The following is a 23,750-nucleotide window of genomic DNA, read 5'->3' on the forward strand; positions in this document are numbered from 1 at the left end:
TGGATTAAGGTTTCCCAGTCAGATGTGGTCCATAATGGATTGCATACAAAGGGGGGGAGGGGGGCTTACTGTTTACATAATAGTGCTTAGGGTTGAGTGATTGGCCATTCGCCTTAAAAGTCTGGATTAAGTAGCCTAGCCACGAGCCCCTATGCTCTTGATGGGGAAATAAAGGATTAGATGATAGACAGACAGGCAGAGTATCAAATTATGCATTATAGTGTGTGTGTGTGTGTGTGTGTGTGTGTGTGTGTGTGTGTGTGTGTGTGTGTGTATGGTTGTGCTAAGGTTAGAGTGACTGTGTTGTGTATTTGTGTTGTGTGTTTGTGTTTTGTGTTGGTGTAATGTGGTGCGTTGTTTAGGCAATATTGTTATGGGGATACTTTAGTGTCAGTATGGCGTTTTTATGGTGTTAATGTAAAGTATGATATTACAGAGCATGGCGGTGGTGTGGCTGTTGCTCTCTTGCGAACTCTGGCGAATCCACCTCCTGCCCCTCCTCCTGCCTGACCTCCACACCGACCACCACCACAGAAACCACGATAAAGACCATAAGGAAAACCAGCAAGTCCAAGATGAGAACCAGAAACAGGAAGATGAGGACCAGGATGTAAACGAGAACGAAGAGAGAGGGACCGCCACCTCCTCCCTTCCCTTCATTATGGTGGTGAGTGACAAAAGCTGGACTGGAGAGAGAGGAAGTGTGGCTCCATTCACTTACTCCTCTTTCACCCTGTTCTATATGTGATGATCAAGTTGGCAGAAGAGTGGAATGCTGATCAAAAGATAACGAAATTACTTCCGGCTGGTGTAGTGAACAGGTTTCGTCATTAGTCACTGAGACATCATAAAACATTCCTACTGGTACCCTCAGGCCATTCCTTAAAGAGATTATCATGCATGTCTCGTTATGGACGACTCAGTACTACTTGTCAAGTGCTGAAATTGGTTGATATTTGGCACCATTTGTTAGTGAAGGAGTAGAGATAACGGCACTGACGTGTTGAGTAAAGGAATGGGTAGGATGCGCTGAAAATTTCATGGGCAGCGGGACTGGGGCAAGGAAGTATACCATGTGAAGATGGGTGCTGAAAATTAATGGTCTGAGTGTAGTAAAGGATTACTGTATTTCAAAGTTTTCCCTAAAAACAAGAAAAACAACATAAGCTCACGTGGCTTTCATTCCTTCTCGCTGCTTTGAGACGCAGGTTAACATGTAAAGATTCAACTTTCCTGCACCTGACTGCTCCAGAGCCGTCCCACCTGCTATATTTGGGATGATGAGAGGTGATGCGCATCTGGGTGTGGGAGAGAGCAATGCACACTTATCAACAATTCCCCCCCCCCCTCAACCTGCAGAGTACTCCTACAGATACAGTAATGCAGATATTAAGAAAGAGGTACAAACACAATTTCCCAAGCCCACTAGAGTACACCATATTAATTGAGATTCGTTTTATCGCGTTCACTATGATGAGGTGTTTATGAACCAGGCTTGGGTCCGAGTACATGGACTCGTACTCGTAATCGTACTTAAGTACACAATATAATGTACTTGTACTTGTACTTGTACTCGGGTTTAAAATTTCCATAGTACTTGTACTTGTACTTGTACTCGGACTCAAAGTACTCGACAATTTTAGGAGTACTTTCGAGTACAACCATGATATATAAAAATGATGAGGGTAACAATATTGTGTCCTTAATTGGAGAGGCCAGGTGGCCTGGGTTGGTGAGTCACTGAGGTCCAGTGGTGTACAACCACGCCCACTAACTCCTGATAAGCTGCTTTTAATATGTTAGCACCTTGGTACTAATTGCAAGGAGTGAAAAGCAGCTGCCTGGACTCCATGCTGTGTCACTCGTACTGGGATTCGAGTACAGCACAAATGTACTTGTACTTGGACTCGAGTTCAACTATAAAACGGAGTACTTGTACTTGTACTTGGATTCGTGATACCGTAATGTAATCGTACTTGAACTCGAGTACAGAAAAATGTACTCGAACCCAAGCCTGTTATGAACAGACACTACGATAACAAAAACTGTTCGTCATTCTGGCCATGAAGAGCAATAGCCTATCCGATAACATTTATGCAATATTTGTCGCTAATATATTCGAAATCTTCTCCTTCTTCACTCCCTTTCAGCCTCTCCCACCTCTTTTTCACTCCTTTCCCACTGGCCTTAATTTCTCCCTCATTCTCCATCCCCTCGCTTTCTCCTCCGTCACCCCTCTCCCATCCCACTCCTATCCTCTCTCCGGTTTCATCCCATTCTCCCTTCTTCTTGTTACCGTTTTCACTATGAGCGGCCATTTAGAATGTGAAGGCTGTTGTCAGTAGCTGGAATTATCACCATCATTAAGACAGTATTATGAACACAATACAGATATACTTGTTATTGTCAACACTATTACTCCCATACAACCACATATACTTATGCAACAGCAAGGACTCTGCACCATACGAACCTGATTCCGTCCCTCATCTCCCCCCATCTTCACGCTGTATTCCTCGCTTCTCCCTACACTTATCTTTCTTATGCTATGCATTGCTGGTTTTAGAACATGTTTACCCGTGCAGACTTTCTAACATCAGTACCTCAATACACTTCCTGAAGCAGGGGTTTGCAATAAAATTATTTCTGAAGCACTATTTTGTTAGAAATAATACTTTAATAACTTTGAGGTGTAGATTGTACAGTAATAACCTTATGGTATCAACCATAATCAGTGTTGTCTTGCAACCACACCATTTGTGCTGGAAATGTTGGACGATGTTTCAAAATCGTTTGTGTTGATATGTTCCACATTGTTTCCTAATTGTAATGTTCGACAGCAACATCAATAGAAATAATCCTGAATGTCCGAGTCCTTACTCAGACATCTTCATACACCAGTGTCAAAAATCTCAATAACATTATCATCCCACTTGCTGCACATTAATATTAGACTTATGTAGTATATTCTTAGCTTATTTTTGATCACATATCTTGGATATAGCCATTTAAACCACAACAGTCAATTAATTTAAACCACACCAGTCAACTCAGTCTCATACAGCATTACCAGATCAATACACTTGTATCGCCCAGGATGGTAGGGACGAACTTTTGCTGTCGATTGTACATTACCTCAGTGATATATACAGTATTGCAGAATGATCCTGAAGATTTTCTTGTACTCATGTTTTTTCAGTCCCAACATAGACTGCACAAAGTACGCAGAGAGAGAGTCCTGACATGGTGAATGTACTGTAGAACTGAATTGGTAAGGAAGAGGTGCTACACAGCCTCCGTGATCCTTATTCTCGTCAGCTTAGGAGGTTATCTAACACCTCTTCCCTAACCATTTATTTTCCATTGTATACCTTAATGTCTCCCTTTCAAATTATTTGTCTCTTTATTGTGCATAAAGTACTGATTGCATAAGTATCATACATGCGAGTATTAATGCCTCATATCTAAAAATAAACTGGTGAAGAATAAGTGCTGGGGAGCTTCGTAGACCAATGACAATACTGGGACTGAGAGCAAGTACCTTCTTGCCCTCCAGCATTGCTGAGAACACCGTCACAGACATGTTATGAACATGCTAGAATCATATTCCTGAATATGGAACAAACATTTATAATACTCAGCAATGTCTGATAACATTGTTAAAGACACACGTGTCTGGCAGTGTAAAGGTGGGAATGAAACTTAACAAATTAAGCACTGGTCTGGCCGGGCTTTGTACTCAGGCCCTCGCGCCTCATACGCGCGCACGTTACCACTGAGCCAAAGAAAGGATCCCCGGCTTTAATTGTAAGCAACGCGGGCTTTTATACACCCCATTACAGCAGTGTCCCTCATTACGTCGATGGGAGAGAATCCATAGATCGCTGCGGCTGCAACAGTGCTCTGCGGATAGAAAGCTAAACGCCTTTACTGGTATTGGGTACGACCGTCACTGGGAAAGAGGAGCATAGACAGACACACCACATTATTGTATGTCAAGCATTTGCAACATTTATGCTCAGATCACAATATGCCCACAACCAGTGCAATTAATTTACATATTTCCAGAAAATATTACGAACTTGTTCGTAGCACTGGTACTTCGAATCGAATCTACTGCATGGGGAACATAACGATTATGTTTCGAACATATTTTGAACACATGTTTCCAACACGTGTGGCGGTGCCCTTAGCTCTCGAGAATACTGGCTCTAATCTCTGGGAACACGGCATTGGAGAATACACGCTCTGAATATTTCGTAATACCTCTTGTTTACAGATATAGTCTTAACATTACACCTCAACATCTTCTCTGTCTTTTTTTTTTTTTTTTTTTGGTAATTTAGAAATGTTAATTTAGAAATGATATGAACAGCATTCAAGAGGATGAAATGTAATATGCAAAATAACTCGCTAAGGGTGAGGTGCTTCGAAGCCCCCCAAGTCAACATGGTATAGTGCCCAGTGTCCTAGCTAGAGCTCTGGCTGACGATGCCCCACTCACTGCGACATTAATGTTGGCTTTCGCATCACTCGCTTGGACTTACCGCACATGCCAGCTATGAGTTCTCCGATATACTAGGCAGTTGTCACCACCCAAGATCCTTTAGTTGGAACGGTGCTTACAGCATCATTCACGTCAGCAAGCTTACTCACTCTGGTTTGGTGCGGGTTAAGCGTCTATAATACTGTAGGGACACTGGAACATCTACATCAAGAAAAACAAGGTCAAGGAGAAGTGTTCATGGGCACAACCTTTCTAACAAAATATGCATAACGGGAAGGTAGTCATTTAATCCTTTATTGCTGTTTGTTTACTCACTGATGTATACTTGGGTTGCTTCCTTTCCTGTTTAACACAAGATACATTTTTCACTATTCTAGAATATAACAATACTGTCGAAGCAACTGTATCTCAAGAATAATGACAACCGAACTTCAGGCTCTCATCCTTCATGGGAAAATCCTGGCTGCACCCCTGGAATATTCGTCTCCGCTCTATTTTAACTTCGTGATTAAAGACTTCATCACCATCATCATCATCATCATCATCATCGCTGCAGTCGTCGTCGTGGTCGTCATCCTGATATTTTTTCCCTCATCTAAGAACGGGACTTTTCTCTTTCTATTCTTGTTACCACCGGACAGTTTTATTTCCCTCAGGAAGGACCTCTCGTGGTACAGGAATTCAGGGAAGACGTCTCGCAATGAAGGGGATAATGACGTGCCTGCCATCCCATCATCCCATACCCATGTTCAGCAGAGATCACTTTAAACTAATTGATTGCTTGGATTAATCTCGAGTGCATGGATGAAATGTTTTTGAAGTGGAGGAGTATAGACGGCAACGGAGAGAGAGAGAGAGAGAGAGTGAGGGATTGTGTGTGTGTGTGTGTGTGTGTGAGGCTGCTGCACCTCAGAAGAGGAAGTATGGGGACCTTTTTTTTTCCGACCATCCGCAGCTATACAGAGGGAAGCGGAACGCTGGTATAGACTTGCAGTAGGTGGTGTGTATCAAGGATTCCGATGCTGCCTATTTATGTTTATCTATGTGTCTATCTCCCTCCCCCTCATTACCCCCTACAGATGCAGACGGAGGCAGCGTCCCTGGGTCTGCTCGAGGGGCTGGTGTATGACGAGGACTCAGCCGCCTCCCTGGACGGTCTGCTGCTGGATCTGGTGGACTACTGTGTCAGACAGCTGGTGCCCTTAGCTGCACTCCCCCACCACGCCACTCTGCCGGGTGAGCGCACACACACACACACACACACACACACACACACACACACACACACACACACACACACACACACACACACACACACACTCAAAGTAAGCTAGCTAGCTAGCTAGATTAGTAGAGAGAGAGAGAAAGAGAGAGACTAGTGTTTCGCGCATCTGGTGGGGTTCAGTATGCCACCACAAAATGCAGAAAAGGATGCCATGTCACTTGTCCATTAAAGATTTCCACCTCCTGCATGACGGTCTACAGCATTCCTGTTTTATGATCAATTTAGCAGCTCGCAAATGTTAAAAAAAAAAAAAAAATACCGTTTAGGAGTAGGACGGCAGGAGACCTCTGTCAGGTCTTCAGCATATGGACTTCACTCGGTCATTTGTATCATATTTTGCATATTCTAGATGCTGAAGTATCTTAGAAGTCGCTGTCCATGTACAGCATCTCTCACTAACAAGTTTCGGACGCTAGGTGCTTCATATCCGTTGACTCTTGCGGCTGTAACGAAGTCACACCACACCAAACCATATCATACCACAGTCTCACACCATGCCACGCAAAACCACGCCACACCTCACCACACCACACCAAGAGGTACAGCCATGCTCGTATTTTATTGATTTGAATACGGTAGCCATGACTGTATTCCCATTAACTACTAGTATTAAGATGATGAATGAATGAATGAAATATACAGTATGTTAGTCAGTCTTTATTCACTGTACTAGTAATCTGTTTTAAAGAATGTTAAGAACTAAGCATTTAAATATTAATAAAATTTGTGACCATTTATTTTAAGCTTGTGGCACAGTGTTTCAGTTTTGTTTGATACTGGCGTAGCAGTAATTAGTGTCTTTTCAACAGTACCTTGATTTATTGTTTTCTGTTTTCCTATAATTGAAGTCATCTTTTCAGTTTATCTTCAGAGTCCACAGTTCATGCATGTAACGATGGTGTGTTGGGCAGGTGGAGATAGTGATGGGGGTGGAGGCACCACTGTGGTGGAGGAGGTGTTGCGGGAGGAGTGTCGGGTGGTGCTGGTGGTGGGATGCAGGGCGGTGTCAGTACTGCACCTTCTGGCCTCATGCCGTAATAAGCTGCCCCTGTGCGTCACCACCCGCCTGCTGGGGACCCACGATGTGCCGCAGCTGATGGCACAGCTGGTGGAGCGTGCACCGTGGCGGGGTGAGCGTGGCGGGCAGCAGTGCGTGTTTGAGGACGGTGAGTGGCGGCGGATGGGTGATGTTGGGCCGCCGTTGTGCCGCACCGAATGTCAGGCGTGGGCGGCGCTGGCCTACCTGCTGCTGGATCCCGAGGCGCTGGCGGGGTATGATGTCAACAGTGTGCGACGGGCAGCATTGCTGAGGCTGCGATCACGGCTGCATCCTGCTGTCCTAGCGCAGGTTCCTGCGTTGGAACCCCTGGCTCGCTGGCTGGCTAACCTCGCTATAGCACCACCACAACCAGCCAGACCACCGCCACTCGTCACCACACTCACACAGGTCATTAAATACCTCACCTCTCTTTTTTAGGAAACCTTCCTGTACCTATAATATATATGTATATCTGTCTATCTATCTATCTATCTATCTATCTATATATATATATATATATATATATATACTGTAGATCGATCGATCGATCTATCTATCTATCTATCTATATGCTTATACAGTATATATATATATATATATATATATATATATATATATATATATATATATATATATATATATATATATATATATATATATATATATATATATATATATATATGATGTTCTAAAAAAATGTTACATCTCCTACCTTTACCCTTGAAAAAATGAGGATCCAGTCTTGTAGCAGCCAAAATGAAATAATTCAGATTTTTGTTTTCCAGACAGTGTAAAAACTTTGAACTGATAGAAATACAGTAATCTAAGGTATAATTATGACTATGGTCATCTTGGCGTTTGGTATTCGCGAAGGTAGAATGACCTCTGGAGTCCGGTGACCTGGCCACATAGGACCTCAGGAGAGCAGATCACGGATGGGGAAGAGTAAGAGGGAGTCTATGCACTCGCCAGTATAAAATGTGACTACTTTTGTTTTTACTGGTGGTATTAAATTCCCATGAATTGGCGGTGTATGTTCTACATTACACACAGTTGCAATATTGAAAGAGCAACTGCCATAGATTTGGAACGCTAAACTCTCCTCCATGACATAAATAGGCTTTTCGCCATAGTGGCTGCAAAGCCAGTAATACTGCTATGAGAATATGTGTTTGAAGTTAGGTTTTCTGGTTCCTATTTATATCCCTTGGCAACAGTGGTGTAGGGCAAGAGTAACGTAACCTTGCCTGCACTGCATCCTAGCTATTGTATTTGCAGGTGAGTGAGGCGGTAGGTGCCGTGTGGGAGGGTCGATGGCAGGAGCTGGCAGGGATGGCACGGTCACGGTTTCTGCGGCCTGACCCTGCAGCACTACGTGGACTGGCTGTGGGCCTATCGGCAGCGTGGGACCTGGACGCACTGGAACAGCTGCTGCCGGACCCACCCACATGTGGCGTGTGCGGCAGCCCCGCAGGCCGCAGGTGCTCCCGTTGCCGCTCACAGTGGTACTGCCGCAGGTACAGAACATTACCACACACCACCACCACTGCACTCACACACCACCACCACTACAACCGTACACCACCACTACCATTACACCCACCCACCACCACCACAGCCACTACACCCACACATCACCATCACCACTACCACACACCACCACCACCATTACAATCACACACCACCACCACTACACCGATAAACCACCGTCACCACCACTATCCCCACACACCACCACCATCACTATACCCACACACCACCACCACCACTACAACCACACACCACCACCACTACTACAACCACACACCACCACCACTACATCAATAAACCACCGCCACCACCACCGTCACCATCACTATCCCCACACACCACCACCATCACTATACAGTACCCACTCACCACCACCACCATTACAACCACACACCATCACAGCCACCACACTCACACAAGACCACCACCACTACACCCACACACCTCCTCCAACATTACACCCACCCATCACCACCACAGCCACTACACTCACACACCACCATCATCACCACTACCACACACCACCACCACTACAACCGCACACCACAACCACTACAACCACACACCACCACCATCACCATACCAACACACCACAGCCACCATCACTACACCAACACACCATCACCACTATCACTACACCAACACACCACCACCACCATCACCACCACCAGTACATCCACACGCCACAAACACCACCAATACTCACACGCCACAACCACCACCACTACTCACACACCACCACCATACACCCACACACCACCACAACCACCACCACTACACCCAAACACCACCACAACCACCACCACTACACCCACACACCACAACAACCACCACTACATTCAGACATCACCACCACAACCACCACTACATTCAGACATCACCGCCACCACCAATATCACCACCACCACCAACACCAATAAAAACAGCAACAACATGAAGAACAACACTACACTCGCACAACACCGCCGCCACCATTACATTACATTAAAGCTGTCCTTCTTCTACAGAAGACGACGCCTACTATACCCACAAGGATACAACGTTTTTCATTGTCTCTGGTGTTAATGTGTGCAACTGTGCAGACCAATCCTGGATCCGCAAACTTTGCCACACAGGAGGCATGCCAAGTCCGGGTTTGCTGGGAGAATTCTATTTTGGTTGTGCCTCCGTTGTCTATGCTCTTTGGTCTGGTTCTGAGCTTCTTTGGGATGAATGGTACCTTCACTGCGGAGGGCTCGCCATTGTTTTTTGTCCGAGGTTTTGGTTTCAAGATCTTTTGGTATGATGTTGCATTTCTTCAGGGTTGTCCTTATATGATCTTTATATTCTTCCTCAGCCCCCCTGTGTTGTGGCATGCTGCTTGGAGCTGGCCATACAGAACCAGTCGGGGAAGGTGTTCAGGCATGCTAAACATGTGTCCGACCCGTCTCAACCGCTTTTTATTCAGCATATTTTCTCTGCATGTTGACTATGCCCATTGGAGAGTTTGAGTGAGGGACACTATCCTCCCATGTGAGTCCTAGGATGCATTGTAAGCATCGGATATGAAACAACTCAAGCTGTTTGATGTAACGCTGGTAGGTAGTCCAGAGTCAGCACTATATAAGAGGGTGGAGAGGTATAAAGCTGTATATACTGATACCTTCATCTCGATTCTGAAGTTGGTATATTTGAAGACTCTGGATCTGAGACGTCCAAAAGAGGCTGAGACGTGGCTGATTCGTGCAAAGACTTCTGCATCAGTGTTATATTTATCTGTGAGCGCACTTCCAAAGTAGGTAAAATTCTCCACCTGTTTTACATTTTCTCCATTTATCTGAAATGCAAGAGGATCTGATGGGTTATTTCCCTGAAGTATTATTTTTGTTTTATTGACATTTATTTGGAGCCCCATTTCATGGTAAATGTTGGAGATGATGGTGAGACTCTGTTGTAGGCCTTCTGGGATATGTGCGAGGACAGCAGTCATCAGCGTCTTATAGGAAATGAGCCGTTTCAGTCTTTGATTGTGCTGGATGACATCTGACATTAAATATGTTACCATCTAGATGGAAGTGGATTTTTATTCCACCATATCAGGGTTCATTTATTGGTGACTTAAATGGGTGACTGCAGTGAGATAGATATTGAAAGTGACAGGAGCCAAGACACTTCCTTGCTTTCCTTCCACGTCCACGTTGAAGGTTAGGATTTGCTCCTGTCTATGGATCATTCATGTTGTCATGCAGGTTCTCCGGATGGTAAGAAATATGTCTGGACTTCAAATTTTGAAAGAGCATTCCATGAAAGTTCTCTACTGACAGTGTTAAATGATTCTGCAAGATCATGAATGCAATATATATGTCACAGTTCTGCTCGAGGCATTTCTTTTGTATCTTGTATCTGTCAGGCAACAAAGATCTTATCACAAGTGTTTCGCTCCTGAAATCCACACTATCAGGAAGTGCTGACTCTGTCAGATGTTCTGTCAGTCTGGATAACATTATCTTGGCTAGTACTTTGCAAATGAGCGAGATATCTCTGCTGTTGTCATAATTTGGGCGGTCCCCTTTCTTCTTGTAGATGGTTACAATATTATAAGTAAGCCATACAGATGGAATTCGTTCTTGGTTCCAGATAGTCAGTCTGAGATCATGAAGGCACCGGCGGAGTAACTGGCCACCCTCTTTGATTAGTCCAGATTGTATGCCATCAGGGCCAGGGTTTTTGTTATTTTTTAGAGATTGGATGGCCTGAATAGTTTCTGCAGGTGTAGATGGGACCTCGAGATCTGCCGCATGAGGAGCATTTGGGATGTTATCAAGGATATTGTGCTCCACTGGGTTCCTTTGATCCAGTAAGGTACTGAAGTGTTTTGTCCATCTTTCTAGGTTTGCTTGCTTGTCTTTCAGGAGCTCTCTATTTCCTGATTGAACAAGGGTTATGTTATGTTTGGTTGGCCCATAGATGGTTATTACGGACTGGTAGAACCCATTCTGGTCATTAATATTGGCCGGTCACTGCAGCTGTTTTGGTTGCTCAGTCCACCACATATTCTCCAGGTCACACAGTTTTCTGTGGATTTCACTTCTGAGATTTCAAATTTAATTTTTTTGTTGTAATGAGGTCTAGTCTTCATTGCAAGGTCGTGTATGCCTTCAGCATTTTCATCAAACCAGTCTTTATGGCAGCAAGTGGAGAAGCCTTGAGTTTCTTCTGCAGTGCTGTGAAGCAAAGCCTTAATATTCAGTCACTCTGCATCTAGGTTGTTGCATTGTTGTTCGGGTCAAGTGGTGGGCCTTGAGAGGGGTGATCTGTAATAGTGCTACTAAAGGTGTTACAAGTTGCCATATCCTTTAAAATACTACAGTTTAGTTTCTTGGAGGATGGTCTATGGCACATTTGAGGGCATATGACTTGTTGCAGCTTAGTCAGTACAAGGTTATGGTCTGTTGAGCACTCAGCACTCCTCATAGTTCAGGTTATAAAAACTTCTTTTCAGTCTCTCTGCCTTGCAATGATGTAGTCAATTAGATGACAATTTCTAGATCGTGGGTGCATCCATGTGATGTTTTGTTCTCTCCGACAAGGAGAGTATGTTTTCACCCCTGTTTGTTTGTTTGTTAGCAGGATTACTCAAAACCTGAAAGGGACATTTGGACCAAATTTGGTGGGTAGATAGCCCATGTCCCAGGAAACAATTGATTAATTTTGGGGACCAGTGTTTGTTAGTTTGTTTGTCTGTTAGCAGGATTACTCAAAAACTAAAAAGAGAGATTTAACCAAATTTGGTGGGTAGATAGCCCATGTCCCAGTGAACTACTGATTATGGTAACTTTTGGGACCGATACGGATCATATTACAGATTCTGGATCCGGAAAACACTTTTTGTGAAACCCTAATCAGTGATGAGAAAACCTAACCCATTATGAAAAGTGGTTTGGAAATTACGTTGCCCTTGTTGGAGAGATGCCCTCCAATGAATGCCCCTCTAGTTTATTCTTAAGCTGAAAAATGGTCGTGGTGATGACCAGACTGTGTTTTGTGCATTAGGAAAGCGGTCCAAGGCCATTGTTATTAATGTTACCAACATCATGGTAGCCTATAATGCCTTGACAGAGGTGTTTATTTTTTCCTACTCTGGCGATAAAATCTCCAAGTAGGGTGAGTTTGTCATTATGTGGTACTGAGTGAATGACAGCATCCAGTCATATAGTAATCTTTGATGGTTCCCTGGGAGTCAGGCACTGGGGCATAGACACTGATGAATGTTGCACACCACCAACATCAGCCCCTCTCACGTACCCACAGGTGATTCTTGGATCTTCTGTAGGAGGTTGCATCGGACTGTAAAGCCAGCACCATTATTTCTTCTTACATTATCTGGGTATCCCCTCCAGAAGTAAGTATACCCTTCTCCTGCTTCTGTTGGTTGTCCTCTCCTGAGAGGCAGGTCTCAGATAAGGCAGCAGTGTCAATTTTATATATTTTCAGTTCATGGGCAATAAGGCAGTCTTACAGCAGGGTCCTGTGTCTTGGTCAGTGTCATGCAAGTTTTGTATATTCCAGGTAGCAAGAGTCAGAGGGATTCTTTAGATTTTTCGACCACAATGTGGGATGCCTTGACAGATGAAGTTGTCTGCCCAGGTGGTGTGGAGCAGCAAATTTTTAGATTACCTTTGCTAAATCCCTCCCTGTTAGGGGTGAGTAGCTGGGCGTCCGTTTCCGGCTGCGTGGTCGTACTGGATGCTGCTGAAGGCTTGACCTGTTCCAATGCCATCAGGCCAGTGACCACTCGTCCAGCGCCGCCTATGTACAGGACTCAAGCTAACGATTTCCAATCACATCCATGACCTGCAACTGTCACCCTATCCTGTCGCCATAAGTCTTTTGATTTTGATGAAAAGATGAAATTGGAGGTGAGTATAGCAGTGGGCTTGTGCAATGACTGGATTTAGTGTGATGGTGAGGGTGCACAATCCTTACCACCACATGACTTGGCCCTTCCCAGCCTGTGATGGTGGCATGAAGATTCACAATGATCATCTACTGATCAGGACTGCAGGAGTTTGCCGGGAGCTCTGTCTCTCGAGTCCTGACTTCCTTGGGACTCCATTCACAGATTTTTTGTTCAACGTTTGTTCCCGTTGCCTTAACTCATCCGAGGGTAATCCACAAGACAGTGGGCCTGGGAACACCTAGTCTGACCCCTCACTGATGGCCTCTCCAGCGTGGGCAACCCTGTCCTCCTGCTGAGGCCTAGAGGATCTACGTCTGCTAGTACGGCCCACCAGATTTACAGGGTACGCAAGCCCCCCACCACGACAAGGTGGTTCCCATGGGGGACACCACCACCACCACTACGACTACTCTTACACACCATCAGCACTGCCACTACACTCGCACAGTGCCAGCACCACACCCTCACCAACACCACACCCATACACCACCAGTACTACACCCACACACCAGCACCACACCCACACACCACCAGAATTACACCCACACACCACCAACACCACACACACACACCATCAACACCACACCCACACACCACCAACACCGCACTCACACATCACCCACAATACCCTCACACCACCAGCACCACACCCACAAATCACCAACACACTCACACACCACCAACACCACACTCACTACACCTTCACACCACCAGCACCACATCCACATATCACCAACACACACACCACCAGCACCACACCTACAATACCCTCACACCACCAGTACCACACCCACACTTTACCAACACACTCACACACCACCAACACCACACCTACAACGCCCTCACATCACCAGCACCACACCCACACTTCACCGGTACCACACCCACAACACCCTCACACCACCAGCATAACACCAGCACACCACCAGGATCTCTGTGACACCCACACACCACCAGCACCTCATCCACTACCCACCAACACCACACCCACACAACACCAACACCACACCCACATATCACCAATACCACACCCACATAACACCTACAGCACACCCACGTATCATCAACACCACACCCACATATCACCAACACCACACCCACATATCACCAGCACCACACCCACATATCACCAGCACCACACCCACATATCACCAGCACCACACCCACATAACACCAGCACCACACCCACATATCACCAGCACCACACCCACATAACACCAACACCACACCCACATATTACCAACACCACACCCACATAACACCTACACCACACCCACATATCACCAACACCACACCCACATATCACCAACACCACACCCACATATCACCAGCATCACATCCACATATCACCAGCATCACACCCACATATCACCAACACCACACCCACATATCACCGGCACCACACCCACATAACACCAACACCACACCCACATAGGCTATCACCAACACCACACCCACATAACACCTACACCACACCCACATATCACCAACACCACACCCACACTCCACCAGCATCACACTCACACACCACCAACACCACACCCACGCATCATACCCACCCTCACACCGATCAGAATAACACCCACGCACCACCACCACCATATCCGCACACCACCATACCCGCACACCACCAGCACCACACACCACCAACACCACACACACACACACACACACACACACACACACACACACACACACACACACACACACACACACACACACACACCAGCAACACACACCCACACACCAGCAACACCACACCCACAAACCACCAGCACCACACCTACACACCACTAACACCACACCCACACACCACCAACACCACACCCACACACCACCAACACCACACCCACAAACCACCAACACCACACCCAGACACCACTAGCATCACACCCACACACCACCAGCATCACGTCTACACACCACCACCACACCCACTCACCGCCACCACACCCACACATCACCAGTACCACAGCCAAACCCACACACCACCAGCACCACACCCACACATCACCACCACTACATAAGAACATAAAAAGAGAAGATACCTGAAGTAGCTCAGTTGGCCCATGCTTGGCACCTCTACAAGCATGAGACTAAATTTACTATACTAGAATAAGACAAAGATAGGAAGGTAGTAGTCTCTCCACCAAAACTTCCAGCCGATACCAGCAGGGAAAAAAAAAAGTGAGAAGGAACACCACTCAGTAGTAAAGAAAAACTAACTTAGAAATCTTACAGGAATGTGGGAAAGGAGAAAAGAGACTATCGTACCAAAACCTGAAAAGAAGAAAGAATGAATTAGTAGAAAAATGATTTCAAAAAATACCCAATCCTTACTTGTCATATGCTTTTCTAGCCTATGCTTGAAACTCTCAATGGAAAGGGTAGCAACTGCATCATTTGGCAGCTTATTCCGTTCTCCGCTACTCAATTGCCAAACTAATCTCTATCTCCTTACTAAAACGGAATTTATCTTTGAAACCATTAGTTCGAGTTTTATCCTATATGCTCACTTTAAGCACTTACCGGGTACTTAATATCTTTCACATTTATATTCACTCAAACACAAATTTAAAGTCTCCCCTTACACTACGCCTTTCTACAGTAGTGAGAGCAAATTTTGTCTTCTCAGTCATTCTTTATGTGAAATGTTCCGAGTATCATGTATAATTCTTATTATTCTTCCCTGTACATTATCTATCTAATTTATATCTATTCTATAGTACAGACACCGAAATTGCACGGCACAGTCTAAATGTGGCCTTACTAATGCTAGAAAAAGTTGCAGTATTACTTTACATTTTCTACTGTTAACGCCTCGTGAAATCCCGGGGCCCTATTTACTTTCATTCTGTTTCCTTTGTTTAAGGTCTTTTCTAACCATGACTCCTGGATCTCTCTCGCATTCCGGTGTATTGATTTTTCTATTATCTACGATGTATCTAGCATCCCCGATGGTCTTGTCTACATTGAAATATTACACCCTTACATCACAACCACCAGCATCTTCACCGCTACTACATCCACATCCACCATTGCCAACACACCACCATCACCACAGCACCCACACACCACCACCACCATCACACCCACACACCACCATCACCACCACACCCACACACCACCACCACCACCACACCCATACACCACCACCACCATCACACCCACACACCACCACCACCACCACACTCACTCCCTTAGGGAAGTATTCATGACATTATAGGTATATGAACACAGGTAGGTATTTCTCTGGGAGGGCAGAAGGTGTTTGCCCCGAAAATGTTCGACGTTGCCCTAATCGCCAAATATCTACTGCTAAACGTGCTGTATATATTACACGAATATTAGCAAATATTGGTATATAAAAATATTTATATATGAACAGTTTAGATGCTAAAAATCTCATGTTCAGATTTGTATTCACATGAAAAATGATAGTAAGTAATGAATATGTATAAGAACAAACGGAAAACAAGTAAGACTGGACACACATTAAAGAGAATACTTTCTTAGTGATGCGAGAATTCAAATAGCTTTAACCATAATTCCTTTATAAAGGTACCAGTACACCATCAAAACGATCTGCCCTGAAAAATCAACGTTTTCCTTGAAAGAAGACAATTTCCTAGTTCCCCACCTCATACGGCAATGAGTATAGGCATCACATTTAATAGTTTACAATGTATTTAAACGAGCAATCTTGTCTTGTTATTTTGTTAAAAGAAGTGTGTCATCCCACTTTCCTGATATTAATTCACACATAGAATTCACCCATCTTAGCCCAAGTTAGCTCAAAGTTTGTTGTTTCACATATTTCACTTAAATGTTTCTCTCGATTGGCTATAAAGTGTCTAGTAGCTGATGAGCCAAGGTAAACGCTGAAACAAGTAATCATTATATATATATATATATATATATATATATATATATATATATATATATATATATATATATATATATATATATATATATATATATATATATATATATATATATATAAGTTGCTACCCAAAAGTTCCCAAAATATGACTAAAGAAGGAATAAAACACATCATATCCTAATCACCACGTCCCCTTCAAAGTAGTCTCCTTGGGCATGCAGACATCGATCCCAGTGCTTCTCCCACGATCGGAGCGCGTTCTGGAAGTCCTTGTGCATCTGCTTGTTGAGGATTTTCTGCGATTTTCTCCCGGATCTCCTCATTGGTGTTAATTCTTAGTCCTTTCAGCTGGATTTTCATTTTCGGAAAGAGGAAAAAATCACAGGAAGCCAAATCTCCTGCATATGAGGGTGGGGGACAACCATTTTTTTTTCTCCAATGCCAAAAATTGCCTAACAGCAAGGGCTGTGTGCACGGGTGTACTGTCATAGTGAAGCACCCATTTGTTTGTGCGCCAACTGTCTTGACGTTTTCGCCTCACGTCGCCAGACGAAATGTGTTGGCAACTCCATACAATATTCTAACAATGTCACAAACATCGTGGACTGTCCTCCCGCGATCTTGGAGGATGGGTGCACGAACTTTGGCCACATTTTCAGAAGCTGAACCGGTGGAAGGGCGTCCAGAACGTGCATCGTCATCTGTTGATGTTTGTCCGTTTTTAAAACTCTTAAACCAGTCGTAGTTTTGTGTAACCCCCAAAGCATTGTCATCAAATGCTTGTTTTAACATTTTATGGATTTTTTCCGCGTCCTACCCGAGTTTCACACAAAATTTGATGCACACACGTTGCTTTTTCACATCCTCCATTTTTGAGATCACACAATTCGCAAACTAATCCAACCACAGTGATTAAAAAAAAGAAAAAAGCAGCGAATGCATCCACACCGCACAACACCACATAACAAACGAAGGGTGCGTGCACTGCCACCTAGCATCCACACACCGTACTACAAGCGGTTTTCACCCTCCTTTCAATTTCGGGAACTTTTGGTTAGCACCTCGTATATCTATCTGTCTATCTATCTATATATGTATGTTTCCAAACACTGCCCTCTCTCATTAGAGCCGCTCCAGCATCCACTGCCCTACCTTGTATCTCTTTTATAACTCCGTCCATATACAGATTGAACAACCATGGAGACATGACACATCCCTGTTTCAGTCCAACCTTCAAATAGAAAAATTCACTCAGTTCTCTATCCACACGCATACATACTCTTGACAGCATTCAACAACTTCCCATATATTCTCTTAACTTTCCACATTCCTTGTCTATCCACCCTGTCATATGCTTTCTCCATATCCATGACGACCGCATACAACTTCTTTCCCTTCTCTAGGAACTTTTCCACAAGAGATCTAAGAATGAATATCTGATCTACATAACCTCTTCCTTCCTAAAACCTCCCTGTTCTTCTCTAACTAATTCCTCTGTTATTTCCCTAACTCTGTTAATAAGTATCCTACCATACACTTTTCCTATTACACTAAGAAGACAAATACCCCTATGATTACCACACACTCTTTTTCCCCTTTTCCTTCGTACAGGGGAATAATTTTACCTGACTTCGAATCCTCCGGGACTCTACCTTCCTCCCAGGTCAATCTGCACATCTTCCACATCCATTCTACTTCTATCTCTCCCCCATGCTTCAGCATTTCACCACACACTCCATCAATTCTCGGGGCTTTCCCCAGTTTGACTTTCTTCATTGCTTCCACAACTTCCATCCTACTGTTTTCTTCCTCTCTTCTCACATCCCTACGTCTCCCAGCCATTCCCCAGCCACTTATACTCGTATTACTTTCATTCTCTATGTTCAACAATTCATTATAGTGTTCTCTCCTTCTGCTCACGTTTTCTCCCTTCTCAACTTCTATTATACCATTTTTATCTTTCACTCCCCGACTAACTTCTTTGCCACCCTGTCTAACTCACTTTACCTCTTCAAGAACATTTTCTTACATTCCCTCCACTTTACACACAAATTCCTTCAACTTCCTCGTCCACTCTCTTCTTACTCTCTCTTACTAATCTTTTCATCTCTTTCATCCTCTCTTACATATAATACTCACGTCCCTCAACTTCTTCCACGTCCCTGTCTCTCATCCACCCACTATATGCTTTCCTCTTTTGTGTCACAGCCTGCCTCACCTCTTCATTCCACCATGCTGTTCCTTGCACCCCCTTTCGTCATCTCTTCACCCCACACACCACCTCACATGCTGCACGGATTTCGTCTGTAAATATCATGCACACACCTTCCACATTCCCCATCTGCTCCAATCCATAATTACCCAATCGCTCCTCCACTTCTCTCTTATATTCTGCCTTTTTTTTCTTTCTATTGTAATCATTCCATCCTCCTTGCATATACTGCTTCCTCCTGTCCTTCCCTTCATCCATTTCTCCATTTCACTTGGACCTTGATTCTCACCACCACCAGGTGGTGGTCAGAAAGTTCACACCCCCAACCTCTTTATGCTGTTACATCCATTACGCACCTGCTCATCCTTTCATCCACACACACATAATTAATCATTGCCTTCTATTCATTCAGTTCACCACTCACCCTTCTCATCACTCGCCACAAACTCTTATAACTATGGATCATTTTGTGCCTGAAGATTGTATTGGCTATCACCAACCCCCTCCCGGCACAAATGTCCACTAAAGCACTGCCGTTCTCATAAATCTCAGCAGGCACACTCTACTCACCAACTACTCCATCCACCTTCACATTCCCTACTTTACCATTCATATCGCCAATTAAAAACGCTCTCTCATTCCTTTCAAACTTTTCCATGCACTCTTCCACATTTGTCCAGAACTCTTCTCTCACTCTGCTTGCATGATCTTGCGTTGGCGCATACACGCACACAATCACCCACATTTGTATTTCAACTTTCGCTCTCATCCACACAGTCCTTGAGCCATCAGATCCATACGCTCTTATATTCTCCTTCCATCTGTTACTCACAACAATACACACTCCTTCTTTTGCCCTCTCATTCTCACCTACTCCCTCACATATACCCCATCCACACTTCCATCATCTCACACTCTTACCTCTCCACTTAGTTTCTGTTAACCACTTTCACACCCTCAAGCACCTGGACAATCTCGCTCTCTTTCACTTCATCATTTGCACCCCTTACATTCCACGTCGCAATCCGTATCAAGTCCCTTGTTCGGTCCTTAGTCGTCACCTCTTGATCAGTCCTGGTCCGAGGCTTCTTATTCGTATTTTTAGTTAGTCGTTTTCCAGGGAGGGGCACTAGCCCTCCGCCAACCCACTTGTTGCCATGCAAGGAACACGTGTTGATTGGTTATAAGGTTACCACCCAGCGTTGTAAATGCTGTACTGTAAATCCTTGTACTGTTGTTTACAGAGGATACTGTGTTGTTAAGTGAAGACGAAGGGGAGCTGCAAGGCTTGGTGGATGAGTTTGGGAGAGTGTGTAAGAAACGGAATCTACAGGTGAATGTAGGGAAGAGCAAAATTATGGTCTTCGAGAGAAGTAAAGTCAGTGAATGTACGGTGAGGTTGGATGAGAAGGAAGTGGAAAATGTTAGTGTGTTTAAGTACTTGGGTAGTGTGATGAGTAAGGATGAAAGTTTAGAGGGTGAAGTGCTTGAAAATGCACAAGGAAGAAAGGCTGCTGGTTCCTTGAAAGCAGTGATAAGAAACAGCGAAGTGAGCATGGAAGTGAAAAAGTTACTACATGACAGTATCGTGATACCAACTCTAACGTATGGAAGTGAAGCTTGGACCTTGATGGAGGGACAGAAGTCAAGAGTGAGAACAGTGGAAATGAGTTATTTAAGAGGAACCTGTTTAGTCACATGGAGAGACAGACTTACAAATGAGGATGTGAAGGAGCGTTGTGGTGTGGATGTGGATGTGATAGGAAGTGTTAGGAGAAACACACTGAGGTGGTTTGGCCATGTGGAGAGGGTGGAGAGTGAGAGACTGACGAGGAGAGTGCATGTGAGTGAGGTGGAGGGGGAGAAAGGAAGGGGGAGGCCAAGGATGAGATGGAGGGATGGAGTGGAGAGGTATATGAGTGAAGGGGATGTGAGCTGTGAGCAGGGCAGTGAAATGGCGGGGGACAGGGAGACATTGAGGCGATTTGTTTGAGGCCACCCCTTACGGGATTAAGGCGTCTGCCAATAGAAAGTTAGATAGTATTTATGTATGTTGGAGAAACACATTACACGCGTGTGTACAATTGTTTTTTACGTTCCTGATCGGGAATCTAGATAGAAGTCAGGTACAGATGCCACTCCACCAAGGTGAGATAAAAGCTGAGCCACCTGAATTTTTTGTCAAACCAGGTAAATCAATTATGGGAGGATATATTTTAATTACAACACAGTAGGATTATTGCTCAGCCCCACACAACTGGGCTAGCAACAGAGCAGTTTTAATCTATCCCAGACACAACACGTGGAGAAACGCACATTACATGCGTGTATACATATGTTTTTGATGCTCTGACTGGGAATTGAACCCCAGACCTCTAGACAGAAGTCAGGCATTGATGCCACTCCACCACGGCGTGATAAAAGCTGAGCCACCTGAATTTTTGCCAAACCAGGTAAATCCATTATGGGAGATTATATTTCAGTCACAACAGACTGGTGTTCGATTCCTGGTCAGATGCGTAAAAAACATTTGTACATACGTGTGTAATGTGTGTTTCTCCAACATATAATGACGCTCATGTTGTGTCTGGGGTAGATTATGGCCGCTTTCACACGAGGCTACCGGTGGCCTCACAGTTTTCAATGGAGCCTTTCATACGAGGCCACTGCGGTTGCCCTGCCGGCAACCAGCTCCCGGCGGTGGCTCGCTCGCGCCACTGGCGGTTGCTGCCACTCACTGTAAACTTTGTTTCAAATCGGAGCTTTCATACAGCGCCACCAGTTGCCACCAGCAAGGTAAGGAGAAGGAGCTCTTGCTGTGACGCCATTCTTTCAATTGAGAACCGTGCCAAGGAGTAGCGTGAGTTCAATAGAGGACACTAGTTGCCGGCCCCTTGACACTGGGCCACCAGTGGTGGCCACCAGTGGCCTTGTGTGAAAGTGGCCTAAAACTGCTCTGTACTTGCCGAGTTGCGTGGGGCTGGTCTATAATCCTAATATGTTGTGATTGAAATAATCCTCCCATAACTGATTTATCTGGTTTGTCAAAAAAAATTCAGATGACTTAGCTTTTATCACGCCGTGGTGGAGTGCCATCAGTGCCTGACTTCCATCTAGAGGTCTTGGGTTCAATCCCCGGTTAGGAGCATAAAAAACATTTGTATGCACGCGTGTAATGTTTGTTTCTTCAAGTTATAATGACACTCATGTTGTGCCTTGGATAGATTATAACTGTTCTGTTACCTGCCGAGTTGCGTGGGGCTGAGCTATAATCCTAATGTGTTGTGATTGAAATATATCCTTTCTTAACTGATTTACACAGTTTGTCAAAAAATTCAGATAGTTCCAGTTTCATTACGCCGTAGTGGAGTGGCATCGATGCCTGACTTCTATCTAAAGGTCTGGGGTTCAATTCCCGGTCAGGAGCATAAAAAACATTTGTACACACGCTCGTAATGTGTGTTTCTCCAACATATAATGACGCTCGTGTTGTATCTGGGATAAATGAAAACTGCTCTTTTACTTGCCGAGTTGTGTGGGGCTGAGCAGTAATCCCAATGTGTTGTGATTGAAATATATCCTTCCATAATTGATTTACCTGGTTTGTCAAAATATTCAGGTGGCTCAGCTTTCATTATCCCGTGGTGGAGTGGCATCAGTGCCTGACACTCCACCTAGAGATCTGGGGTTCGATTCCCGGTCAGGGGCGTAAAAAATAATAAATTAAAATAAGTATGTATGTATATAGTGGTATACCCCCAGCACCTCACTCCACACCCATTGTCCCTAACCTTTGTCCCTGTTCACCCAGTAGTTCAGTTAGGGACCTGGATGTAAACTCGAACCGTTGCATGTCGTGTTACAAGGAAAGACCGGGACCTGTCAGATAACTGACCTTCTGCTGTAATGACCCTCGTGCGGTCGGTAGGCATACATCTAAACCTTCTTCTCAGCTACCATACAACTTTCATCCCTTTCCCTGTTTCACACTGACTTGAAAATTTTAAATCTTACCATTCATATCAAAGCTTGACCACATAAATAGCTCATAATAATGTTGTACGCACTTTCGCAAGTCGCTAATTTTCATTGACGGTCATGTTTGCTCATTTGCCAAATCTAAGCTAATCAGTATCATAGACCGTATTCTTGTGGATGTACTGTAGCTCTCATATGGTTCATCATCTGTATGTCTCAATAATATATCAAACCATCTCCATTCATTGCATCACATTATCTTCTCTTTCAATATGTAATCATCTTCATTTTCTACAATCACTTTCACTTTCAGGGTCTAATAATCTTCAGTTTCTTAATTAAAATGCTTATGGATGATATTTTTGTGGATTCTATTG

At 44.4% G+C, this 23,750-nt stretch overlaps 2 protein-coding genes across 2 annotated transcripts; one reads left to right on the plus strand and one right to left on the minus strand.

The window, feature by feature from the left end:
* Nucleotides 1–439: 439 nt before the first annotated feature.
* Nucleotides 440–10,387, plus strand: LOC145406751 (zinc finger MYND domain-containing protein 10-like). Its single transcript, XM_080277850.1, has 8 exons — nt 440–504; nt 619–667; nt 5,587–5,743; nt 6,179–6,331; nt 6,653–7,239; nt 8,110–8,348; nt 9,698–9,845; nt 10,298–10,387. Exons 1-8 carry the CDS (start codon nt 440–442, stop codon nt 10,385–10,387), a joined length of 1,488 nt encoding a protein of 495 aa, XP_080133976.1.
* Nucleotides 10,388–10,562: 175 nt separating this feature from the next.
* LOC145406752 (uncharacterized) lies at nt 10,563–13,120 on the minus strand. The gene is made up of 2 exons (XM_080277851.1): nt 13,018–13,120; nt 10,563–11,266 (listed from the first exon to the last, which is right to left on the minus strand). Exons 1-2 carry the CDS (start codon nt 13,118–13,120, stop codon nt 10,563–10,565), a joined length of 807 nt encoding a protein of 268 aa, XP_080133977.1.
* Between the last annotated feature and the right edge of the window lie 10,630 nt (nt 13,121–23,750).

Source organism: Coenobita brevimanus, chromosome 71, assembly GCF_032717465.1.
Source record: "Coenobita brevimanus isolate Jiangsu-jjx chromosome 71, ASM3271746v2, whole genome shotgun sequence".
NCBI classification, from domain to species: Eukaryota; Metazoa; Arthropoda; class Malacostraca; order Decapoda; family Coenobitidae; genus Coenobita; species Coenobita brevimanus.

What these genes read in the sequence shown, in the direction of transcription:
- LOC145406751 (XM_080277850.1), top strand. Translation starts at nt 440, where the DNA reads ATGGCGGTGGTGTGGCTGTTGCTCTCTTGCGAACTCTGGCGAATCCAC. An exon ending in CCCTTCCCTTCATTATGGTG is followed by an intron (nt 668 to 5,586) that starts GTGAGTGACAAA and finishes TACCCCCTACAG; the next exon opens with ATGCAGACGGAGGCAGCGTC. An exon ending in TTGACTATGCCCATTGGAGA is followed by an intron (nt 9,846 to 10,297) that starts GTTTGAGTGAGG and finishes ACTCTGTTGTAG; the next exon opens with GCCTTCTGGGATATGTGCGA.
- LOC145406752 (XM_080277851.1), bottom strand. Translation starts at nt 13,120, where the DNA reads ATGGCATTGGAACAGGTCAAGCCTTCAGCAGCATCCAGTACGACCACG. An exon ending in CAGGGAGGGATTTAGCAAAG is followed by an intron (nt 11,267 to 13,017) that starts GTAATCTAAAAA and finishes TTGTTCAATCAG; the next exon opens with GAAATAGAGAGCTCCTGAAA.